The 25705-nt window shown below is 48.4% G+C and overlaps 1 protein-coding gene across 19 annotated transcripts in view; it reads left to right on the forward strand.

Annotated features, from left to right (window-relative positions):
• UBAP2 (ubiquitin associated protein 2) overlaps positions 1 to 25479 on the forward strand; it is a 124976-nt gene extending 99497 nt beyond the window's left edge. For 9 of the 19 annotated variants that reach the window (XM_082402408.1, XM_082402410.1, XM_082402409.1 and 6 more), the window contains 17 exons: positions 2295 to 2572; positions 4361 to 4530; positions 8401 to 8614; positions 11728 to 11767; positions 13907 to 14090; positions 14990 to 15059; positions 16818 to 16943; positions 19217 to 19442; positions 20241 to 20332; positions 20497 to 20544; positions 22934 to 23012; positions 23236 to 23441; positions 23702 to 23801; positions 23886 to 23993; positions 24137 to 24204; positions 24284 to 24463; positions 24548 to 25479. In XM_082402408.1, coding sequence (XP_082258534.1) covers positions 2295 to 2572; positions 4361 to 4530; positions 8401 to 8614; positions 11728 to 11767; positions 13907 to 14090; positions 14990 to 15059; positions 16818 to 16943; positions 19217 to 19442; positions 20241 to 20332; positions 20497 to 20544; positions 22934 to 23012; positions 23236 to 23441; positions 23702 to 23801; positions 23886 to 23993; positions 24137 to 24204; positions 24284 to 24463; positions 24548 to 24643 — 2285 coding nt within the window. In that variant the 3' untranslated portion in view covers positions 24644 to 25479. The remainder of the gene's footprint in view (positions 1 to 2294; positions 2573 to 4360; positions 4531 to 8400; positions 8615 to 11727; positions 11768 to 13906; positions 14091 to 14989; positions 15060 to 16817; positions 16944 to 19216; positions 19443 to 20240; positions 20333 to 20496; positions 20545 to 22933; positions 23013 to 23235; positions 23442 to 23701; positions 23802 to 23885; positions 23994 to 24136; positions 24205 to 24283; positions 24464 to 24547) is intronic. The other 10 variants (XM_082402401.1, XM_082402396.1, XM_082402397.1 and 7 more) reach the window with 6 other exon arrangements.
• Positions 25480 to 25705: the final 226 nt, after the last annotated feature.

Genomic DNA, 25705 nt, shown 5'->3' on the forward strand with positions numbered 1-25705 from the left:
TTTACTGGGGGACTGGTTACATGGGCACCCTCTACCTAGTACAAACCAAAATTGTAGAATCCCAGAAGGAAAGCAAGTATTCAACATAAACCAAATTGTACAAATAATTGAGGCGTAGAGAATCCCTTTTATCAGTAAGAGTGTAGGCATCCTTTGTCTAGAACATACCAAAATTCCCTGTTCCCAGACAGAAGCTGAGAGCCCATCTGCAAGCTGGCATTTCTGATGGCAGCTATAGGCCTCTTATGTATGTTAACTTTTTTCTGCACACTTAACGGATAAGTGGTGTGAGTTTTTAGATTTGAGCGTGCTATTCCGGTATTCTTTAAAGTCATGTCTTCTTTGTACATGCCTCTAATATCAAGCCAAAAATAGATTCATCTATGATGGAAATATACTAAGTCATGGGATGGCAAACCTTCAACTGGATTTGCCACCTGTTTGTGTAAGTACACTTTTATAGGAACACAGCCACAGCCATTCATTTATGTTTTTCCTATAACTACTTTGAATCTACAAAGGCAGAGTTGAGAATTTGATAACAGATGGCCTTCAGAACCTAAAATATTTACTGTCTGGTCCTTTACAGAAAAGGATCGCCAACCTCTATCCTATATGACAGAGGTAGCATTTCAACTCAGTGGTGGAAAGATGGTTTAATTCTGTTTGGTAACTGGCTGGAAAATGAAGTTGGATCCCTAACTCCCACTCTTCAGCAAAGTGCCAAATGAGTGAAATACCCAAACATACATAATGAATCTAGAACAATAATAGAGAAAAACATGGGAAGATTTTGATATACTCTGTGTGAGGTAGACCTTTCTAGGTATGATAGGAAACACCATAACCAAATGAAAAGGGAGGACAGCCTATGGAAAAAAAATTTGTATCATAGGCAAAGGGCTAACTTCCTTAATATAAAAACTAACCAAAAATCAAGGAGACCAACAACGAAGTAAAAAAATGGTCAAGAGAGGGTATGGACAGAGTTCATAGGCAAAGAAAACTTAAGTGTATGCAATGATTTTTAGCCAAACTTATATCATTTTTTTAAAAAATTTATTTATTTTTGGCTGTGTTGGGTCTTCATTGCTGTGCGCGGGTTTTCTCTAGTTGCGGTGAGTGGGGTCTGCTCTTTGTTGTGGTGCATGGGCTTCTCATTGCGGTGGCTTCTCTTGTTGTGGAGCACGGGTTCTAGGCACGCGGGCTCAGTAGTTGTGGCGCACGGGCTTAGTTGTTCCGCGGCATGTGGGTTCTTCCTGGACCAGGGCTCGAACCCATGTCCCCTGCACTGGCAGGTGGATTCTTAACCACTGAGCTACCAGGGAAGTCCCGAAACTTATATCATTTTAATTTGTGTCTTTTCTGCCATTTTTCCACCAATCGAACTAGGAAGGATAAAAGTGTGGTTTTACAGTATGTTAAAAAGTTTGTGTTCTGTCTATGGATAGGAATTTTGAAGTGTTTGTCAAAATTTAAAATATAGTCACTCTTTGAACCAGCAATTGTATTTTAGCAATTGATCCTACAGATATACTTGCTCTTGACCAAAATGTCTTACGTAAAAAATATATTCATTGCAGCATTGTTTTTCCTAGCAAGAGATTGGAAAACCTAAAAGTTTATTAATATAGTACTGGTTTTAAAAATCAGTATCTATGTACGATGGATTACTTTGTAATCATAAAAATGAAGTAGCTCTTTATACATTAATGTGGAACAGTCTCTGAAAACTAAATGGTTTGCGAGGAAGCAAGATATATATGTGTGTGTGTGTGTGTGTGTGTGTGTGTGTGTGTCTCTATGTATATATACTGAAACAGTATATCTGAAGATATTCAAGAAACTGGGTACTGTGTCTGCTTCTGTGGATCAAATTTGGGGATGGGGTGGAAGGGTGATTTGTATACATATCACATTCATATGTATTTTTGTACCTTTTAGATTTTGTAATATCACACGTTACTTACTGAAAAAAAATCAATAAAATAGTTTTCAGAAGTTAATACAAGATACCTATTCCCCACCCCATATGCTTTAGCATAAACTGAATCTCCTCTCTGCATAAGACATTAGCTACAAACCCATTCAGGTGTTCTTTTCAATCTATCATATACCAGGTTGTTAAACATTATAGACACACGCACACACCACATTCGGGATTCAGCTAGAAGATGGTTGGGAGAAACTAGTGATGACAGCAACCCTTCAGCATCAGTGATGGTGGAAGAGGGAGCTGTGAGCTCATGTGCCTAAATGATTGATTGTTGCCCCCCACCCCCCCGCCTTCTTAGACTTCAAATCTCAGCCTGAGCCATCCCCTGTTCTTAGCCAGCTGAGCCAACGACAGCAGCAGCAGACTCAGGCAGTCACTGTTCCTCCTCCTGGGTTGGAGTCCTTTCCTTCCCAGGTGAAACTCCGAGAGTCAGCACCCAGAGACAGCAGTACCTCCACTGTGAACAAACTTCTGCAGCTTCCCAGCGTGACTGTCGAAAACATCGCCGTGTCTGCTCACCAGCCACAGCCTAAACACATCAAACTCCCTAAGCGGCGAATACCTCCAGCTTCTAAGGTGGGTCTTCCGTCGTGAAGTCACGGTCCCAAAGATGGACGTATTTTGACACTTAGTTCCTGTGGTAGTTTCAAGTACATAGTTTACTGCTTTATGAGGACTCGGTCATTTCTGAGCAACTGGGCTAATACAGAGGGAATGGGTTTGTGCTAAGAGACAGGGACTGTCCATTCAAATTACAGGTCTGGCTCAGGAAATCTGATGGTCTTGTGTATTTAACTCAGAGGACCTGCTGTTCTTACGTATTTAGCTGTGTTCTGTAGACAGAGGATGAGTGGTTCGTTGACCAGGTAATGCTTTCATTAGAGGCCCCTCTTCTTCACTCATACTTCACCACAATCCTACCCCCTCTCTTTGCTCAAAGGAGCAGTTGGTGGCACTGACCATTCTCCTGTTAACTTTTTTTTTTTTTTAATCAGTCACCAATTTTATACACATCACTGTATACATGTCAATCCCAATCGCCCAATTCAGCACACCACCATCCCCACCCCACCGCAGTTTCCCCCCTGGTGTCCATACGTTTGTTCTCTACATCTGTGTCTCAACTTCTGCCCTGCAACCCGGTTCATCTGTACCATTTTTCTAGATTCCACATATATGCGTTAATATACGATATTTGTTTTTCTCTTGCTGACTTACTTCACTCTGTATGACAGTCTCTAGATCCATCCACGTCTCAACAAATGACTCAATTTCATTCCTTTTTATGGCTGAGTAATATTCCATTGTATATATGTACCACAACTTCTTTATCCATTCGTCTGTCGATGGGCATTTAGGTTGCTTCCATGACCTGGCTATTGTAAATAGTGCTGCAATGAACATTGGGGTGCATGTGTCTTTTTGAATTATGGTTTTCTCTGGGTATATGCCCAGTAGTGGGATTGCTGGGTCATATGGTAATTCTATTTTTAGTTCTTTAAGAAACCTCCATACTGTTCTCCATAGTGGCTGTATCAATTTACATTCCCACCAACAATGCAAGAGGGTTCCCTTTTCTCCACACCCTCTCCAGCATTTGTTGTTTGTAGATTTTCTGATGATGCCCATTCTAACTGGTGTGAGGTGATACCTCATTGTAGTTTTGATTTGCATTTCTCTAATAATTAGTGATGTGAGCATCTTTTCATGTGCTTCGTGGCCATCTGTATGTCTTCTTAGGAGAAATGTCTATTTAGGTCTTCTGCCCATTTTTGGATTGGGTTGTTTGTTTCTTTAATATTGAGCTGCATGAGCTGTTTATATATTTTGGAGATTAATTCTTTGTCCGTTGATTCGTTTGCAAATATTTTCTCCCATTCTGAGGGTTGTCTTTTCGTCTTGTTTATGGTTTCCTTTGCTGTGCAAAAGCTTTGAAGTTTCATTAGGTCCCATTTGTTTATTTTTGCTTTTATTTCCATTACTCTAGGAGGTGGATCAAAAAAGATCTTGCTGTGATTTATGTCAAAGAGTGTTCTTCCTATGTTTTCCTCTAAGAGTTTTATAGTGTCCGGTCTTACATTTAGGTCTCTAATCCATTTTGAGTTTTTTTTTGTGTATGGTGTTAGGGAGTGTTCTAACTTCATTCTTTTACATAGAGCTGTTAACTTTTAAATTTTTCTTTGTTCCTTTCTCTCTCTTTAAAAAAAAAAATCATCTTCCTTTTTCCTTCCTTGCAGCCTTTCACTCCTTGTTCCTCAGGCCTGCCCACAGTGCCCTGGGAACCCAGTGCTTGTTAGCTTTGTAGGCCTTTGGGACTTGGAATCTCTGACCTCTGTTGCTGACATCATGGTTTTGCTTTTTCAGATCCCAGCTTCTGCAGTGGAAATGCCTGGTTCAGCAGATGTCACAGGATTAAATGTCCAGTTTGGCGCCTTGGAATTTGGATCAGAACCATCTCTCTCTGAATTTGGATCAGCTGCAAGCAGTGAAAATAGTAGCCAGATTCCCATTAGCTTGTATCCGAAATCTTTAAGGTATGCAACTTGCCACTTCTCTCTCCGGTTCTGACTGAATTAAGCCCTTTGCAAAGTAAAGCAAAATAGAGCCTAAGAAATCACCTGGTGGAGAAAAGACACCCTGTAGTGATGGGTTTGTGCCGTCATCACCAGTATCTAATTACAGAACATTTCTTCCATCACCCTAAAAAGAAATCCTGTGCCTGTTAGCAGTCACTCCCAATTTCCCCCCTCCCCCATCCCCTGGAAACCAGTAATCTGTCTCTGAATTTGCCTGTTCTGGACACTGCACATAACTAGAAAAATGCAATAAGTGGCCTTTTGTATCTGACTTCTTTCACTTAACAAGGGTCATCCATGTTATACTGTGTATGCATTTTGTTTCCAAATAATATTTCATTTTGCAGATACGTCACATTTTGTTTATTCATTCATTAGTTTATGGACATTTGGTTGCATCCACTCTTTGGCTATTATAAATCGTGCTGCTGTGAAAATTCAGTTAAAAATTTTGTGTGCTTTCATTTCTTTTGGATATATACCTAGGAATTGCTGGATCATATGGTAACTCTCATATTTAACCACTTGAGGAACTGTCAAACTTATCCCACAGAGGCTGCAGCATTTACATTCCTACCAGTAGTCTATGAGGGATGCAGTTTCTATACATCTTTGTCAACACTTATTTTCTTTCAGTGGAATATTTTATAAATAGAGAATCCCAGATTTTAGATTCTATTTCATTAAATATTTTACTTTCTAGAACCAAAATATGATAATTGCTTGAGTTCCCTTTTCTAAGGATGGATTCACAATATCTGGATTCCTTAAAGATTCTTAAGGATTCTTAAAGATGTCACCCTGCCTGTCAATTAAATTAGGTGGGTCTAATTTGGGAGGGGGGAGGGGTGGTTCTTTTGAATCTTCAGTTGCATCATTTAAATAATGCAGTAGTAACTGTGATTAAAAATCTTCCAACAAACAAAAGCACAGGACCAGATGGCTTCACAGGTGAATTCTATCAAACATTTAGAGAAGAGCTAACACCTAACCTTCTCAAACTTTTCCAAAATATAGCAGAGGGAGGGACACTCCCAAACTCATTCTATAAGGCCACCATCACCCTGATACCAAAACCAGACAAAGATGTCACAAAAAAAGAAAACTACAGACCAATATCACTGATGAACATAGCTGCAAAAATCCTCAACAAAATACCAGCAAACAGAATCCAATAGCACATTAAAAGGATCATACACCATGATCAGGTGGGGTTTATCCTAGGAATGCAAGGATTCTTCAGTATATGCAAATCAATCACTGTGATACACCATATTAACAAACTGAAGGATAAAAACCATATGATCGGGCTTCCCTGGTGGCGCAGTGGTTGGGGGTCTGCCTGCCAATGCAGGGGACACAGGTTCGGGCCCCAGTCTGGGAGGGTCCCCTTTGCCGCGGAGCGGCTGGGCCCGTGAGCCACAGTTACTGAGCCTGCGCGTCTGGAGCCTGTGCTCCGCAACAAGAGAGGCCGCGATAGTGAGAGGCCCGCGCACCGCGATGAGGAGTGGCCCCCGCTTGCCGCAGCTGGAGAAGGCCCTCGCACAGAAACGAAGACCCAACGCACCCATAAATAATAAATAAATTAATTAAAAAAAAAACCATATGATCATCTCAATAGATGCAGAAAAAGCTTTTGACAAAATTCAACTCCCATTTATGATAAAAACTGTCCAGAAAGTGGGCATAGAGGTAACCTACCTCAACGTAATAAAGGCCATATATGACAAACCTACAGCCAACATCGTTCTCAATGGTGAAAAACTGAAACCATATCCTCTAAGATCAGGAACAAGACAAGGTTGCCCACTCTCACTGCTGTTATTCAACATAGTTTTGGAAGTTTTAGTCACAGCAGTCAGAGAAGAAAAATAAAAGGATTCCAAATCAGAAAAGAAGAAGTAAAACTGTCACTGTTTGCAGATGACATGATACTACACCTGAGAATCCTAAAGATGGCACCAGAAAACTACTAGAGCTAATCAATGAATTTGGTAAAGTAACAGGATACAAAATTAATGCACAGAAGTCTCTTGCATTCCTATACACTAACGATGAAAAATCTGGAAGAGAAATTAAGGAAACAACCCCATTTACCATTGCAACAAAAAGAATAAAATACCTAGGAATAAACCTTCCTGAGGAGACAAAAGACCTGTATGCAGAAAACTGTAAGATAATGATGAAAGAAATTAAAGACGATATAAACAGATGGAGAGATATACCATGTTCTTGGATTAGAAGAATCAACATTGTGAAAATGACTATACTACCCAAAGCAATCTACAGATTCAGTGCAATCCCTATCAAGCTACCAGTGGCATTTTTCTTAGAACTAGAATAAAAAATTTTACAATGTTTATGGAAATGCAAAAGACCCTGAATAGCCAAAGCAATCTTTTTTTTTTTTTTTTAAATAAATTTATTTATTTATTTTTGGCTGCATTGGGTCTTCGTTCCTGAGTGCGGGCTTTCTCTAGTTGCGATGAACGGGGGCTACTCTTCATTGCAATGCACAGGCTTCTCATTGCAGCGGCCTCTCCTGTCACAGAGCACGGGCTCTAGGCGTGCAGGCTTCAGTAGTTGTGGCATGTGGGCTCAGTAGTTGTGGCTCACAGGCTTTAGAGCGCAGGCTCAGTAGTTCTGGTGCACGGGCTTAGTTGCTCTGTGGCATGTGGGATCTTCCCGGACCAGGGCTTGAACCCATGTCCCCTTCATTGACAGGCGGATTCCCAACCACTGCGCCACCAGGGAAGCCCCCCAAAGCAATCTTGAGAAGGAAAAACGGAGCTGGAGGAATCAGGCTCCCTGACTTTAGACTATACTACAAATCTACAGTAATGAAGACAGTATGGTACTGGCACAAAAATAGAAATATAGATCAGTGGAACAGGGTAGAAAGCCCAGAGATAAACCCACGCACATATGGTCACCTTATCTTTGACAGAGGAGGCAAGAATATACAATGGAGAAAAGACAGCCCCTTCAATAAGTGGTGCTGGGAAAACTGGACAGCTACCTGTAAAAGGATGAAATTAGAACACTCCCTAACACCATACACAAAAATAAACTCAAAATGGATTAAAGACCTAAATGTAAGGCCAGACACTATAAAACTCTTAGAGGAAAACATAGGCAGAACACTCGGACATAAATCACAGCAAGATCCTTTTTGACCCACCTCCTAGAGAAATGGAAATATAAACAAAAATAAACACATGGGACCTAATGAAACTTAAAAGCTTTTGCACAACAAAGGAAACCATAAACAAGACGAAAAGACAACCCTCAGAATGGGAAAAAATATTCGCAAACGAAGCAACTGACAAAGGATTAATCTCCAAAATATACAAGCAGCTCATGCAGCTCAATGTCAAAAAAACAACCCAATCCAAAAATGGGTGGAAGACCTAAATAGACATTCCTCTAAAGAAGATATACAGATTGCCAACAAACACATGAACGGATGCTCAACATCACTAATCATTAGAGAAGTGCAAATCAAAACCACAATGAGGTATCACTTCACACTGATCAGAATGGCCATCATCAAAAAATCTACAAACGTTCTTCAGAACCGAGGGGCAGGACAGGAATAAAGACACAGATGTAGAGAATGGACTTGAGGACCCGGAGAGGGGCACAGGTAAGAAGCTGGGACGAAGTGAGAGAGTGGCATTGACATATATACACTACCAAGTATAAGTTTGTAGTTACAGGTATGTTTATTTAACTTAGAATATGACAATAAAGAGATGAAATCACTCTACTTCATGAAAACCTGTAAAGTGGCACAAATTTATGTCTCATGTCTTTTATTCTTTGTAGTGACTCTTTGAATACCTCCCTAGCAGTGACCGGTGCAGGGCAGAACTCCACCCACACAACTTCAGTCATTACCTCCTCCAGTCTGACAAGCTCATCGCTGAGCTCCACTAGTCCCGTAACAACGTCTTCCTCCTACGACCAGAGTTCTGTGCACGACAGGAGCGCATACCAAAGCTCTGTGAGTCCATCGGAGTCAGCTCCAGGAACCATCACGGTTAGTGGTGTTTCCGGTTTCTCCTCATAGGAAATCCTATTTGGAGCTCAGTGTGTAGTTGGCAAATCAAGCTTTTTGGCTACGATTTCCTTTTAGAAATGGCTAACCTTTTAAGTAGAATCCGTATAGTTTGTTGGATTTGCCATTAGTGGCCATCTCGTTTGAAACCTGTGTTTCAAGCACCCTTGCACAAGGACTGTGTGAATGGACCCAGACACTTGGTATAAGGATAGTGTAAGGATATATATACCCTGAGTTGTTCAGAGTGGCTTGGATGGGGTAAGCAGGGACTATAGTCTGTAATATTTCACTTCCTGTAAGGCAAAGACATTGAAGCATTACAGCGAGAGCTACTTTAAAGAGTGGATGAGAACATGAAAATAATAAGAACAATTGAATTAGCATAGCAGAAATTTGAGTACGTTGTCTTTTCTTAGGTTTCCTTCTAAGATTCTGAGGAAATATTTATACGTATCAACTTAAGAGTTTTTTCCTCCCTTCCTTTTCCATCTTTCATGTTAGATGTTTTCCTCAAATGTCTGGTGATTCCAGGCCGCCCACTTGACACTAAAAGGTTAACTGCCTGTGGCGGTAGGTTGTTGGATGTGGGCTTTCATGAGGGACATTGTGGGTGGCCATTTCTCTAGGGGTGGGGAGTTCCTTCGTCAGCCCCTGTGGGCCTTTTCTGTTGAGTTTGTTTGGATTCTCCAGGGACTGTTCTTCTAGTCTCTTCCCTGTAGGGCCTATACCTGTCTGTTAGTGTCTTAAGAGCCTAGTGCAGATAGAAGGCTGCCGTTGGAATAATTTGTTTTGTCTGCATTGTCTTAATCTGTGTTTTTTTTTAATAGTACTCCTTGCCGTGTGTTACCCTCTTGATGAAGTTTAGAGCCTGTGGGAGAAGGTGGAAGGGGGCATTCACCCTGCTGTACAGAGTTTAAAACATTTCTCCTATTTTTAGCCCTACCGCCACACCCACTTCCAAAGTTATGTGATATATATAAGTACTGAGTTGCTTGGTGTGGTTCTTTGATGTAAGTTGAGTGGTTTTCTGGTTTTCCCTACTAGTTGCTTACGATTTGGCTTTACTGGGTCAGCTAAGTCAGAGTTACTCTCTGGCATCTGCTTTCTACCGTGCAGAATTTTGTTGCTCTCATTTTCCACCTGTATTTGCCTTTCTTGGTTTACATATTTTTAAAAAGCTGTGTATTCTTCATACATCTTCTTTAAGAAGTTTATTTTTGTGATTTCCGACATGGCAACCACTAGCTACATGTAATAGTTTATTTAAATTAAATACACAATTAAAAGTTGTTTCTTAGACGCACCACATTTTAATGCTCACTGTCTAGATATGGTTAGTCACTACAATATAAGACCAAGCACACACAGACAGTATTTCCATTATTGCAGAATATTCTGTTCCCGGGCTTCCCTGGTGGCACAGTGGTTGAGAATCTGCCTGCCAATGCCGGGGACACGGGTTCGAGCCCTGGTCCGGGAAGATCCCACATGCCGCGGAGCAGCTAAGCCCATGCGCCACAACTACTGAGCCTGCACTCTAGAGCCCACGAGCCACAACTACTGAGCCTGTGTGCCACAGCTTCTGAAGCCCACGTGCACCTAGAGCCCGTGCTCCACAACAGTAGAAGCCACCGCTATGAGAATATACAAGATAACTGAATATAGTTCCTTGTGCTATACAGTAGGACCTTGTTCCATTGTTTGTATTTAAAAATGATTTTCTAGGGACTTCCCTGGTGGTCCAGTGGCTAAGACTCCACGCTGCCAATGTAGGGGGCCCAGGTTCAATCCCTGGTCAGGGAACTAGATCCCACATGCTTGCAACTAAGATACCGCATGCCGACAACTAAGACCCGGCACAGCCAAATAAATTAAAAAAATGATTTTCTAGGTGGGATGAAGTGTTCCTAAGGTATGATGGCAGCTGTTTCGTTCCCCTTTTCTGTTTTTTTTGTCTGGTGTAGTTTTGAGAAGACTTTGTATGTCAGGGTTTGTGCTGTCTCAGCTGCACATGCTTGATGTCATGTGTATGTATTTACTGAATAGTGAAGCCCTGTTGAGAGGGAGGCAAAAGAGTAGAACTTTGATTGCTCTCCACCTATCTTTGTATATTGGTGTTTCCCTTTCTCTGACTTTAGTCTTTTAACTCTTGTTTTGTTTTTCCCTAGCAGTTCTGTTTCATTGTCTACATTTCTTGTAAATAATCTCATTGTTTTAAGCTAAAATGTGTTGTAAATAAGATTTTATGAGCAGAAATTGTACTGGATTTTGGTTAAGGCAGAGTCGAAAGCTATAAGCTTTGTCTTTTTCTTTAGTAGTTTTGACATTTGTGAGAAGGTCATTTCCTCAGCTTCCTTCTCCCATCCAGGACCAGTGTCTGAGCCCTGTAGGTTCCACTGTCAATCACTCTTTGCCGGGTCTCCCCACCCAGTCTGTGGAAGTAAAGTTTTCCTTGTGAGGATGCCTCCTTCTGGGAGAAGGTTTCGGTGAAGTGCTTTATGCTTAACTCAAACCAGTTGTTTTCAGATTCTGTTCTTTTTGGGACCGACTACCACACAGTCCTAACTCACTCTTTCCCCACCCAGTTCAGAAAAAAACGTGTTTCAAAGTAACGTCTTTCTCTGAGAACCATTTTGTTAATAATATAAAATATGTTAATTCCTTGTATGAAAGTTATCTCTGTTATAATTTGGAAACATTTTCTTTCTTGTATGGGGGGTACTCAGGAGACAGAATGTGCTTGAGGCAGAAAGGCTTGTGGTGATTTCAATATAATGAGAATTCCTAAGTCCTTCCTGCGGCTTAATAATTTTTAGGACTGTTTCATTGCTTCCTGTGCTTTTGGTCTTATGTTTTATCCTTGTTACTTCCTTAAATACCCAGTTTGTTTTTAAAAAAAAGTCAGCTTGTTGAGATTTATTAAGAATTTGTTGTATTTCCTCTCCTTTTATTAAGAAACAAAACAAAATAGGCCATAGTTCTTTGCTTAATTCATAATGCTTCATATGTTTGTGGCTAAATCCCAATAGAAAGTCATCTAGGTTGTCATTTGATTTTGCGGGTTTACTTACTTTCTTTTCTCTTTCTTATAGAATGGACATGGTGGTAGTCGAAGTCAGCAGACAGTAGACAGTAAGTATATGAGCTAACTATTCTTGTCGTGGCTGGTGGAAACCACAGACTGAAAAAGCGTAGCTAATGTGATGGGAAAACGATTGGCCAAGGGCTAATTCTGCAAAAATAGTCCTTTTACATTTTTTCTGAGAGCTATGTCTGATCCATCTTTGGCATCATTTCTTTGGGTTTAGAGTTTAGCTAGAGATTCCCCGTGACCAGGTGGTAGCTGATGGTATTATTAGAAATGCTATATCCACAGCAAGAAGGAGGTATTGTATTATTCTGCCCTTGTCAGACTGCACCCCCAAGTGTAGAGTGTAGGCTGGATTTAAAAGATGCTTTGCTCAGAGGCCCAGGTTCCAGGATGCTCAGAGGGCTCTCACTTCAATAATGTGAAGACATTTAGAGCAGAAATTGGCGTGCTAGTTCAGGAAAGACATTGTGAGGAAGAGAGATAAAATGTTGCTCACTATAATCACTTGGGAGAAAAGGAGGGGGCCCTCCACATCCAGCACAGCTCAGTGATCACTGGAGATAGTGTAGGTGAATCCCCGTTAGTTGTTTCCTTTGTTCTTAGCTAATTTATCTATGGTTATGATCATAATCTAAAATGAAACTGATTTTCATTCATCATTCAGTAAAGCAAATGGGTATCCACTATCGGTATGGAAGTCAAAAAGACCCTCTTTATTTAGGAATTTTTGGAGAGTGGCCGTGGGATTTTGCCAGACCAGGAGTGGGCCTCAGTTGGAATTGAAATGACACATGTGATTTACCCAGAGTTGGGTTTGGTGTTTCTGGGCCGCCAGAGCAACAGATAACGTGGTTAGCTCTGAGAACATTGGATGTCACAGGAAATGTGAATTCCACAAGCCGTGGTGGAAAGTTTCTTTTGTCCAGGCATGGGGTCGAGAGCACATAGAGGTGTACTGGAGATTTTAAGTGAGATAATGAGATGTGAAATGTCCGTAAAACATAGTGCACGTTTTAGATAGGTTTTTATCTCCTGTGCTCTCTTCTCCAACCGTCTCTCTCTCTCTCCCTCTCTCTCTCTTTCTTTCTCTCTCTGTCACACACACACACACACACACACACACACACACATACACACTCAAATTCATACAAACACATGTTCTTTGAGAGGCTTTCTGTGAACCTGTCATTAATGTGATCCGACACTCAGGGAGGTGAGTTTGGGGCCAGGGACATCTATGGTGTGTTTATCTAGTTTCTGTAAGAACAGGTGTCATTTGGGAAGGACTGTCAGTAAAAAGCAAGCCTCAGGGGTGTGAAGACCACTCTTAAGAACTGACTGTGCTGTGTTGCCCTGTTGCTGCCTGTTCTGGTTTTCGAGCTGGCCTCCAGTTAGAGACTAGTGTGTGTCCCCTGGACTCCCAGGGCCTCCTGAGGAAAGGTGCTGCCTCCTCCTAACTGGAAAAGACAATGATGCTTTATTTCCAAGCACATATCTGAGTTGTATGTGTGGATGGCACTAAAACTGAGTCTTTTCTGCAGCTAGGATTGATCGCATTCATGCTCTTCTGAAAGCCTAACACGTGCGTTTGTGTGCTCTGAGGTCTGTTCTGTTCAAGCACATGCGAAGGAAGTGCTCACTGCGCTTTTGAAAGTAGGTGTGGACAGCAGGGGTGTCTTCTGCAGATTTTAGGCCTGTGTAGCTCTCCACAGTATATGTACCCTGGGCTCTCAACCCCTTCCTGCCCTAAACTGCCTATGACCTTTCACAAAGTCAGCCTGATTTGATAGAAGCAGACCTAACCCCTGGGTGGTTCGCCTACCAGATTTTCACTGTCCCTTGCTGTGCTCGTGCTGTAACTGTATTTGTCAATCTTAGAGCCTCTTTCCCTTCTGGGTGTGGCTCAGGGTCGGGTCCCTTTAGTTGGGAGGGGCATGCTCACCCCAGAGGGGCCGTGTACGCTGGTAAAGATGTCATTTCCCTCCTCACCTGGGGTCTGTGTTCTGACAGTCCTCTCCGTAGTCGCAGCAGACAGAGAAGGGCCTGCCTGCGGCATGCTTGCGCATTTTCCCCAGGGGTGTAACTTTGTATGTGTCTCAACTGAGCCTGACGTGTCACAAAACATTGAGCATATTTCTGATACGGTTGGTTCTGGCGCTAAACAGATCTGTTTCTTACAGCTCCTTCATCTGTTCCAGCTCCAAAGACCACAGACCCTCCCTCCGCTCTCCCATCCGTGGGCTCCCTGCCCAGCACCACCTCCTGCACTCCGCTTCTGCCCTCTGCGCCCCAGCACACTGCCGCTCTGCCCTCCTTGTCCCAGCCTGGTGACCTGTCCAGCAGCCCCCTCTCTCAGCTTAGCAGGTATGTGGAAAATACGGGCCGAGAGGCCGAGGCACACAGCGAAGTCCTGGAGCCCTTCTAGATGGCTGTTCCCATGAGCAGCACCCACTGTTGCTCCCTGCACGACGTCCTGGCCTTTTGCAGTAAGGCCGCAGCGTAGGTGGCTGGGTAGTGTCTCACAAGCGCCGAGCGTGAAAGCCTTGCTGGCCTGTAATGCCCCTGCTGTCACAGAGCCCCGGGTCCCCTGGGAATGGGGTGGGTCCAAGGGTTGCTGCTACTCTCCTTCAGCCCTCAGGAGGGTGCCCCAAACCTTGTCCCTCCTCTGCATTCTGGGCCCCTTGCTGTGAAGTGGGGTGAGAGTGCTGGGGGGTTTCTCAGCAGGTCACTGCCTCGCACTTGTCATGGTGTCAGAGATCAAGTTATCAGAACAGGGTGCAGGAGAATGGGATTTGTCTGGTCCTTACCCTATCTTCTGAGTAGACTTCTCCTCTTGCCTCCTGTAGCGAGGAACAAAAGCGTTTGGTTTGAATTCTGCATTTGATGGGAATTCAAGCTCTGTCTCTGGCATGTGGGGTTGAACATAGGAACTTTCTTCCCTCACACACAGATTTAATGGGGTCTCTGGGGCCGGCAGTGTTCTTAGTGCAATCCTGTTCTTAGCATTTACAGTCTACGGAGCAGATGGTTAGAGTTGCCTGAGCTGGCTCTGTAGCTTTCCTAGGGCAGGATGTCCCGGATCCTCATGCTGAGTGACCCTTTAGGTCATTTCTAACCACAGAGCACCTGGACTGGGCTCCAGGGCCACACGGAAGGAAGGATGTGAAGGGATGGGCAAGCTCGCGTGCAGCCCTCCTGGACGCGTGTGTCCCTCGGGTGGAGTGCCGGGGGGTGGACACGCGGGGCTCTGCCTTGTCTTCCAGCTCCCTCTCCGGCCACCAGAGCAGCCTCTCCTCCGCGCACACGGTGCTCTCCACCAGCACGTCACACACGGTAAGTGTTTGCCCTGCTGCCTCACCCAGCACCCTGCTTAGCCAGCTTGGAGCTTAGTCATGTGCAGGTGGGGCTTTAGTTTGTGGATTTTAAATATCTGAAATACTCTAATAGCTTGGCTGTAATGTCTCCATGTAGGTACATGGTTTGAACAGATGATTTCCTAGGCACCATGGAGGACATCTTGCTTCCTAAGTCCATGTCCCCGTGGAAGAATTGGTCCTCCATACCTGGTAGATGATTGGCAGGGCTGTCAGGTGGTGAATTTGTTCCCAAGAACTCACTGAGCTCCCTGTTCATGATAGGAGACCTTTCTACCTGGCAGGGTTGGTTTCATTTGCTGGGGCTTCTTATGTTGAGGTCTTTGCAGGTTTTTTAGAGGAAAGTAGACCCGTTGCTAACTTCCGCGTGGGCTCCACTAAAAGTCAACTTTAATCAAGAGCAGTGTCCCTGGGGAGCGCTCTGTTACTCTGTGAAGCCCACTGTAGGGAGAGTGCTCGACAGGAAAGGGAGCTTATGTGTCTTGGAGACTGACAGCCCAGTCAGTGTAACTGTATTCCAGGTTGCTGGTGGTCGTGGAGACGTCACTCTTGCCGTCTCGGGCCATCTTCCCCAGCTCAGAGGCAGAGGCTTTGGGGAGGTTGCTGTTGAAGAAGGAAGTGTGGGTGTGGAGAGGCAAGAGTGGAAGCACAAGTGGGCGAGTGTCCTGATGGGCTGAAGAGTGACCTAGATGGTGGTTGCTGAGGTGCGGCTTCTGAGCTACGGAGCTGGGAGCATGGTCTCAGGGGTAGGGCTCGGTCTAGACCGAGCGGGGTGAGGGCTGACGGCCGGGCCGTGGCAAGGAGGCAGGGCAGCGGGCGGGTGTTGTGCTAGAAGCCGGAGAGGCTGGCACGTGGAAGGAAAGGTGCCTGGAGAGAACACAGTGTCCCTCTCCTGGGAGACAGCAGGCTTCCACGAGGTGGAAGTAGATGGTTCCTCAAGTGGGGAAGGAAGTTTTGGGTGCAGATGAACGGGAGAGTCAGGAAATTGGGAGAAATTTGTTTCCTCTGAAGAAGAAGTCAAATCTTTCGCTGTAGAATGAAGCGATGGAAAAGGTTCAAGTCCTAGCCTTTATCAGGATCTGGCTAACATCGTGGCTTTCATACTCTAGCTTCCCAAGCGAAATCAGTTTACACATAATTCTTTGTCTTAAAACACATAGATCACTGTCTTCATAGCAGAGATTGGTGTGAATATCTCTGCCCTTGGAGTAAGTTGCCCACCAGCCAGTGCCTCCTGTTTGGCCAGTGGGAGCCCTGAGCTGTCCCCTTTGTGAGCCCTGCAGAGCTGGCCTCCTGTTCCGGGCACTGTGTGTTGGAGCCCAGAGCTCTTGCTCTCATGGGCTAGCTGCACTCTGTGTCTTAGCAGGAAACCCCAAATCTTACAGTCCCGATGGCCACAGCCAGAATCGCCTCGTACAATTGCTAACGTCGTCACAGATTCAGTAACGAAAGACATAAAAAGATATATACTGAAAAGTTTTTGTCTCTTTTCTACTTGGTTGTACCCCTTTTCCTACTATTTTCTTGATCCTCTAGTTTGTTTTTTATAAACCCATAAAATGCATACCTAGTAGTTTTCCTTTTACCCTTTTTCTTTTCCTGTAATATAAATGGGAGTATTCTCTACATAGTGTCCTTTATCTTTTTCCCTCACTTAACAGTGTATCTTCAGGAGGTTTCTGTGTTGAATCAGAGTTCTTTGTTCTTTTTTTCACAGCTCTGCTGCATTACATTATTTAATCAGGCCTCCTCTGATGGAACTTTAGGGCCATTTTCAGTCTTGATACCTTGGAAATACTGTGGGTTCAGTTATAGACCACCACCGTGGGAATATTGTGGGAAAGTGAGTCATATATCTTTTGATTTCTTAGTGCATATAAGTTTTGTTTACACTATACTGTAGTCTGTTAAGGTGTGCAATAACATGTCTACAAAAACAACATACATATCTTAATTAAAAAATATATTATTCGCTAAAAATGCTAGCCATCACCTGAGCCTTGAGCAAGTTGTAATCTTTTTGCATTTGTAACATCAGAGGTCACTGATCATTATAGTAAATATAATAATGAAAAGATTTGAAATATTGTGAGAATTACCAAAATGTGATGCAGAGAGAGGAAGTGAGCCAGTGCTGTTGGAAAAATGGTGCCGATAGACTTGCTTGACCCAGGGTTGCCTCAGACCCTCACTTTGTAAGAAATGCAGTATCTGAGAAGCACAAGAACACAAGATGTGCCTGTACAAACAATGATGTATATAACCTTCTGCACATGTTTCACGTGTGCATCTGTGTCTGGAGGGTAAACCCTGGAGGTGGAATTGCTAGGCATTTGTCATTTTATATAAATTGCTCTGCATAGTGATTTTAACCCACTTAGATCTCACTGGCAAAGAATGAAATGTCCTCTTTCCCCATGACCTCCTGAAATGATGTTACCAAATATTTGTATTTTTCCAATGTGTTAATAGAAAAATGACCTGTCAGTATAGTGTTTAATCGAAAGAGCTTGAACATCTATTTTATATTATTGGAAAGCCATTAATTTCCTTTTGGGTGAGCTGTTTACATTTTTCATTTTCCTGTCAGGTCTGTGGTCTTTATTTCTGTAGTTGGGAGACTTAGTAGGTAGCCCTTTGTGATGGGAAGTGCAAATATTTTTCCTAGGTTTGTCATTTTATGAATTGATTTTTGAATAGTCGGATATATCGTAGTCTATCAGAGCCAGGTCTTTCCTACCTTGTCTGTAAAGGAAATCTAGTGTTTTCTCCTGCCCTGCGTGTTCTGTGGAAGGTTTGGTGCAGCTGTGCTTTTCTGGGCCCATCTGAGGAACTGAGTGGCAGCCCCGTCGGATGGTCTGAGCGAGCCAGCAACTTGTCTCCCTCAGATTTGAGAGGTGAGAGGGCAGATGCAGGAACGCCGTCAGGGTCCACTGAAGGCAGGAGAGGCTTGCTGGATGACTCTGGAGTTCCCGTGGATTCCCCGTACTCCCCAATCTGGGAATGTTCTTTTTTTTTTTTAGTCCTGCAGTTGAAAGGTTGTGCGGCCAGTGCCAGCATCACAGTGCGGTGGTCAGAACCGTTCCTGGTCCTGTGGCGGGCGCCCTTGGCTCCACACAGGGGACCGTGGAGTGGGTGCTGGGCAGGCCCAGCCCTACCCTGGGCTCTCCTGTCCCTGGTTCTGTCTGTCCATCTAGGCGGAAGGAGCGGGAATCCTGAGGAGCCCCAGGAGACCCTAATTTTCGCGGTCTTCACTTGCTGAGCCGATTCTGGATACTAGAGCTCGGGTGGGCAGGGCTGCCCGCGGGGCTGGGACCCGCACGGCGCCGTCTGTGCCGTGGAAAGCAGAGCACGTGGTGGCCCCCTTTCTCCTGGTCCGTCCTCTTCTTCAGCTTCCCCTCCAGGAGTTTCCCGGCTTCTTTGTTGTGCGCAAGTTCTGATTTGGAGGCTGGCCTCAGCCTTACAGAGCCTTTCCCTCCCTCTCTGACCCTTGCTTTGCCCAGCCAGGTGTATCTCTTCCACCCACCCCGCAGCTCTTGAAGCCCGTCCTGATGCCCTGCTCGCCAGCAGCTGGGCAGGACCCTCGGCACTCGGGCTCTTCACAGCCTTCTGCTAGGCGTTGCCCTTCTTTCCTCGGTGGCTCTTGTCGGGCAGGCATAGGGCCGGGCCGGGCCCTGCTGGGTAGTCCCTGGTGACCTACAAAGTGCCCCCAGATCCTGGAGCAAAGGCCTCTCTTGGCCACCTGTGACTTAAGGTCAGAGGAGCCAGGAAGGCTCTGACTTGGGCTGGGCTGCTTGTGGCCCCAGGCTCGACTCTCCTGAGGCTCCTTGCTTTTCTGTGAGGTGGGTTTTCACCTCATGTTGAGATGCTCTGTGCTCATCTGTGTCTGTGCTTTGTTTCACTTACCAAAGCCTGAGCAACGTTAATGATTTTTTAGGAGGGTCTCTTGGTCGTAAGTCTCCATTTTAATGGTCTTGAGAGCTCAGCCGATGAGTTGTGTCCCGATGGCCTAATCTGGCTGCAGTGTGAGAGGCCACGGTGAGCACACTGGTCCGTCTGAGACTGCGGGCACACAGGCCAGGCCGCTTCTTGTGCACTCCTGTGCTTTGCCCCCAGATCCATGTGTCCTGGCTTTTGTCTTGCCAGCATGCCGGCGTGGAGAGCTCCCCTTCCCTCCAGTCCTCAGCCGCCTTCTCCACGGCAGCAACCTGTGCCTCGAGTGCCGCGTCCTCAGGGCTCAGCCTGCCGAGCAGCATGAACACGGTCAGCAGCCTCTGCCTGGGCGGTACCGCTGTGAGTGCCCCCAGCAGCAGTGCCAGGGCCACGCCCTTGGTGACCTCAGGTGTGTGACCCCCGGGGCCTTTCCGGCTCCCCCGCCCCTCGAAGGTGCCGTTCCGCTTCCCGGGAGGAGGCCGAGGGGGGCAGGCCTGGGGGGGTTCCACGACCGTCGGAAGCTCAGTCTCCCTCCGGCTCTGCCGCCACTTGCTTGTCCTCTTTGTCCCACTCACCTCTTGAGGCCGGATCTTCCAGAGCTAACGTGGGGGGCCAGGTTCTGGGTGGTGCTGAAATCAGCGTCTGGGGGGCACGCTCCCCTGGGCAGATTCCTGGCAGCCCTCGTGCTCGTAGCTCCCCATTCTCTTCTGTCCTCGCTCGTCGCTGGAGCTGAGATGACGGAGCAGCTCTCGTGGGCTCCTTCTGCTCTCGGTGCGGCCGCCCGGCAGCCGGACCTGGGTGGTCTGTGTGGGCCCAGCACACTGTGGTTCGGTAGCAACGGCTCGCCCGCCTTTGGCCCAGCTGTGCCTCTCCTGGCGCTGCCCGGCCTGCTTTGTTCTGAGGGGCAGGCGGTCCCTGCTGCTCGGGCCCTCTCGGGCGGTGCGGCCCTCAGGAGAGGGTGGCGGTGTTTCGTGCCGCAGGGCGCGGACCCCTCTGGTAACACAGCCTGGATGTGGTGGCACGTGCTCTGTCTCCCCCGCCCCCTAGCATGGCTTCCGTTTCTCTCGGCTGCTGCCCTCCCCTCTTGCCCGTGGCGTCGTCTGGGACGGCGCCGTGACAGCGGGCTCGACACCCGCCGTGCCCACAGTACCTGAGGAACCTCGCCCTCGTGGTGGCCCCTTCACTCCATTTGAGTTTGCCTTCACAGGCAAAGCGCCCCCCAGCCTGCCCCAGGGGGCGCCTCCCCTGCTGCACAGCCAGTACCTCGTGGGCCCCGGAGGACTGCTTCCTGCCTACCCGGTGAGCGCACGGGGGGCTCTGGGCCGGCCCCCGGCAGGACCTGGGGGCCTCGGGTTGCTGCTGCTCCTTCCCTGAGCCCACCTCTGCCGCTCGGGCCCCGGGCGTTTCTCCGGCTAGACTCCGTCAAGGCAGGGCATCTAACAGCCTTTTTGGTCCTCACACAGATTTATGGCTATGACGAGCTCCAGATGCTGCAGTCACGGCTGCCGATGGTGAGTGGGTTTGGGGTGGTGGCCGGGGGGATTCAGGCTCTGAGTCTCGCGTGCATCTCACCCGCGCGGCCCTGACTGCCACCCTGTCTGGCCTTCAGGACGCTCGGCCTGAGGACTTCCCTCAGCACCACAGCTGAGAAAGCTGCTTCCATTTGGTGGTTGTGCCTGGTGCACCTACAGCCTGGGCACTCGAGTGTCCTGTGCTTGTGCCTGGGGATCTGGAAGATCATTGGGACCTGGGGCCCCCGTAGGCAGTGTCCCTACCAAACGTGGGTCCTTCTCTTCCCTTGAGTTCCACCCCTCCCCCCACCAAAACAAACAAACAAACAGGACGTGGCGTTGCTTACCTGCCCCTAGACTTTTTATAAAGTCCTCTCCGAAGTACCATCTAGTGTTTTTGGCTTCTGAAGTGGCCATTGGTGATGCTCGTGATGGCAGCTTTGTTCTTCTGAGTGAGCGGCTGGAGCCGGCAGTCTTCAGGGGCCCTTCTGGGTTTAGCCTGCCATCCCGTGTATAAGAACGCTGGCCCCAGGATCTCTCTGGTTGCTGCAGCCTCACTCTGAGGGCAGCATTGCCTCTTTATTCTGGCCCTTGCTACCAGGCTGAAGCCCTGGGCCTTCTCTGGGACGGCCACGTGAGCAGGACTGCCGTGCAGGAGAGGTGCAGGACGAGGCGTGCTCCCCGCCCGCACAGCCTGCAGGCTCCTCTACCGCCACGCCCGTCTTGGTCTGGCGTTTCCCAGACTCCTGATCACTTGCAGCAGACCAGGGCATCTGTCATATTGTCTGGGAGTAAATAGCTATTTGGACCCCGATGTCAACTCTCCTGGGTATGGTCTTTCCTTTTCCCCAAGTGAAGGTGAAGGCGTCCTTCCTCAGACTCCTCTCCACTGCTGTTAGCTCCTCTTGGGCTGGCCACAGAGAGCTCAGGGAGCTGCAGGCACCACCTCTACCTCCCAGGCCCAGTGGCTGAAGCTCGTGTCTCTCAGAAGACTCTTTCATCTGCTTGGAATGTTTCCGTAGGTTGGTAGCTGGGCAGCTCTCCCCCAGTGTGCAAACCAGCAGCCAATCACACTACTGCTCAAGGGGCCTGCGGGACTCTCCAGCTGCTGCCCATGTCCCTGGAGGGCCCAGAAAGGATATTGAGGACATGATGACAGATTTCTAGGGTGGAAAACAGAACTTAGGGTTTCTGGGGATGCCTTAAGCCCTAGGGCTTTGCAGGGAAACCAGAAGTGGCCCTAGTCCCCCTGACACTCAGGAAACCTTGCAGCCAGGAGCCCCAGGGCATCAGAGATGGAATGCAGGAGGTGGTCCTGAATGAGTCTGAAGGTGGTGCCTGGTCGGGCCCCTAGGAGTGACTCCATGGGATTCTAGCCCTGGGAATAAATCATCCTGGGCTGCTTCATATTCCTTCTGTCTTTTTGTGCCTTAGAAGCAATCACCTCTGAGCCTGCCTTTTGAGATGCATTTCTTTCATTTTCCCCTTTGGTCATTTCTTAGATTCTGGTACTTTTGTGCCTCATTTCCACCTTTGGATTTTCTTGTGTGAAAGAGCTCCCCCTCCTGGGCTTCCTCCAGGCCTGTCCCCGCTTGTGTTCTACTAACTGTGCTTTCCTAGCCCTGCCTTCTCTTGTGGTTCTGGTCTGAGGGTGCCGTGGATTTCCTGGAGGTGTCCGGAAGATGGGGCCAAAGGAGGCTGTAGGTGCCTTTCCTAGACACTGCTGCCCACGAGGAAAGCAGGAGGGCTTTCCCTCGGCTCAGTGGCCCGGGGTGCAGTATGTCCAGGGCTGCCAGAGCCCTGGGCGGTGAGTGAGGGTCAGGGCAGGCCTCCCCTTCTTCATAGAGCTCCACTGTGTTTTGCCTCAGCATCCACACTTCTCCTGACTCCTGTGCAGTCAGCGTTGCCAGGGCAGAGTGGGTGGTCTCTCCTAGTTCAGGACCTGACCTCTGTTAAACCCTTGAGGCTCCTCCTCCTTCTCAGGTTTCTCCTGGTCCAGTTAACTTTCCTAGCTGCCCTTTAGAATCCCTGTCACTGGAGAAGCCAGTAGAGTTGGTTTGGCCCCTGACATTCACCAGCATCCATCTGTGATGTGGAATGGATGTGTGTGACTGGGCCTCCCATGGCTCTGCCCGGGGAAGGCTGAGGGATTGGTCAGTGTGTCTACATGCTGTGTGCCTGCCACATTGCACAGCCCTGACCGGCACCATTTGTCTTGAATTCTCTGTGAGTGCTGCCCTCTGGTGGTGTGCCTGTGACGTCCCTGCGGTCTGGTCGGCCTGGGGAACGTGGCATTGCCTGGAGCAGCACCCCTACTGCCTGCAGGTTCTGCTGTCCGGGGAGTGGGGTGAGGCTCTTGTGCTGACTGAACATCTCTGGTCTCTCCTAGGATTACTATGGGATTCCTTTCGCTACACCCGCAGCCCTCGCCACTCGAGATGGGAGCCTCGCTAATAATCCCTATTCAGGTTAGTCTTGTTCAAGGGATTAGGCATGGGGGCGGAGTGGTCATTGGACTGGCCTGTGGCTCATCCCAGGAGTCTGGGAACAGATGCAGAAGGGCTGCAGAGACCTGCCAGCTTCCTGTTGTTGAGCTGGCAGCCAGGCCTGTTCCTGTTCCCAGGGACCAGTCTGGCTTTTTCCTGGCTGGATAGGGGGCAGTGACTGGATTCAGTGCCCCGTTTCTCCCAGGTGATGTCACAAAGTTTGGCCGAGGAGACTCTGCGTCCCCTGCACCTGCCACCACCCTGGCTCAGCCCCAGCAGAGCCAGTCCCAGGCCCACCACACAGCCCAGCAGCCCTTTCTGAACCCTGCCCTGCCACCTGGCTACAGCTACACTGGCCTCCCCTACTATACAGGCGTACCCAGTGCCTTCCAGTATGGGCCCACCGTGTTTGTGAGTATTCGGGGGGGGGGGTGTTACTCCAGCTCCAGGGAGGGAGGGACAGGTCCCCACTCAGAGTGTCACCTGGCCTTGAGGAATGAGTCAGGCTGGGGGCGAGGTTCCTTTCCCATCTGTTTTGAGATCTAGCGTGTTGCGCTACTGAAGACGCCTCCCTAGTGGTTGTGCCACCTGCTGCCTGAGGCTAAGCCGGGGTGACCTGCTCCCCCGCCTCTGTCCCCCTACTAATGCCTCTCCTGCTTGCCTGCCACCAGGTCCCTCCGGCCTCAGCCAAGCAGCACGGTGTGAGCCTCAGCAGCCCCAGCACCCCTTTCCAGCAGGCCAGTGGCTACGGCCAGCACAGCTACAGCGCAGGTGAGGGGTGCTCCCGCCACGGAGAGGCACGGGAAGGACAGGCTCGCCTAGCTCACACGCGCCCCTTGTCCCCTGCCGTGCTAGGTTACGATGACGTGAGCCAGGGGGCAGCAGCGGGAGACTACACCAAGGGTGGCTGTGGTGGATCATCGCAGGCACAGAGCAAGTCTGCAGGTTCTGGGCCTGGCAAAGGTAGGCCTTTCCAGGATTGCGGCCCAGAGCAGTCGTCTCCTCCCCTGACTCCTCCGCAGGCGAGGCTGCCCCAGAGGGCCCCTGCAGCGGGGCAGGCTGGCGCTGGGGCCAGCTGCCGTGGGAACAGCCGCTTTTCCTTCCAGGAGTGTCGGCGTCTTCGAGCGCCCCCGGCCTCCCTGACGTGACTGGGTCCGTCTACAGCAAGACTCAGGTGAGGGAGGGCCGGCGCTGGCGGGAGGGCTGGCGGAGTGCCGCCAAGCGAGCCTCACTGTTGTCTCTCTGCCCTGCAGACTTTCGACAGGCAGGGATTTCACGCGGGGACCCCGCCGCCGTTCAGCCTGCCCTCGGCCTTGGGCTCCCCTGGGCCCCTGGGCCCCGGTTACGCGCCCTCACCGCTCGTGCACGTCCTGCCCGCCCACCAGCAGCCTCACTCACAGCTGCTGCACCACCACCTCCCGCAGGACGCTCAGGTGAGCCCGGTGCAGCAGGCGGCCATCCTGCCCTGGGCTGGGGGCTCCGCTCCAGCCTTGACAGCCTTCTCTCCTCCTCCTCAGAGCGGCTCCGGTCAGCGCAGCCAGCCCAGCTCCCTGCAGCCCAAGTCGCAAGCCTCCAAACCTGCCTACGGCAACTCTCCATACTGGACAAACTGAACCCTGAAGAGGGGGTGGGCCGGGGCGGGGCCTACCCTGGGCAGGAGAGAGCACACGGAGCCCGGCGCCCTTCCCCAGAGCTTCTGAGACGTGCAACTGTGTCAGCCGAGCCTCTGTGGGGAGCCTGCCTCCCAGACTCCCTGTTGTATGTAATGTATTTATGTATGTATCTGTAAATGTGGTAGAAGGCTTGGGGGAGGGGGAGCAGCTGCTCCTCTCCCCACTCAAGCCCCTTCCCGCTGCAGCAGAAGCAGCCCCCTTCCCCCCCTTCTGCCTTCAGGCCTTCTACAGAACCCCCCGGCGGGCAGGGTCTGGAAGGGCTGGCTCGAGGCAGTTTGGGTACTGGGGTCAGGTACCAATGAAGAATCACGACTCATCTCGCTCCCTTGTAAACCATTATTTGAGTTTTCGTCCCTGTGTAATTATTTTATCCCTTGCTTTTTGAGAAACTGGTCCTTTTGTCATCTTTCATGTTCCCCTCCCTCCAAACCTTGATCTGGGAATGGCAGAGAGATAGCCCTGCCCCACACCCACATAGAGGTGGCACCTGTTTGTCTCCACAGAGAGCAGGGGCTTCGGCTTCTGGTCTGGTCTTGTCCCCAGAGACTTGCCTTCCTCTGGCTGACCATTTCTAAAATAATCTGAATTTGCGCTCAGAGATACTCAGCCAGTCAGCTCCCCTTTAAAAAAAATAATCAAAGATATGCTTTCATCTCAGTGACAGCATGTCTCCAAGCAAAGGCTCCTCTATTCCAGTCGTCCTGAACCAGGTGGGCGACTGTTTCAGAGGTTTTCTCTTTTGCCCAAACTCCACCTAATAAAGTTCTGAGAGCATACTTGGTCTCTGTGTGGTGTGACTCAGGGAGAGCTCAGGGCAGAGACCATCTTCATTATGGTTCCAGGGACCCTGGACTTCACAGGGCTGAAGTAGAGCTCACGTGGTCACAGGCTTCTGATAACAGGGTGTCAGGGCCTCAGTGGGTATTCCTTGCTTTGCTGGGCCCTTCTCTTGCCCCAAAACAATCAGCATTCAGGGAGGGAAAAGGTAAAGGACACAGCAGA

Source organism: Balaenoptera borealis, assembly GCF_965194805.1.
Source record: "Balaenoptera borealis genome assembly, chromosome: 8".
Taxonomy (NCBI): Eukaryota; Metazoa; Chordata; class Mammalia; order Artiodactyla; family Balaenopteridae; genus Balaenoptera; species Balaenoptera borealis.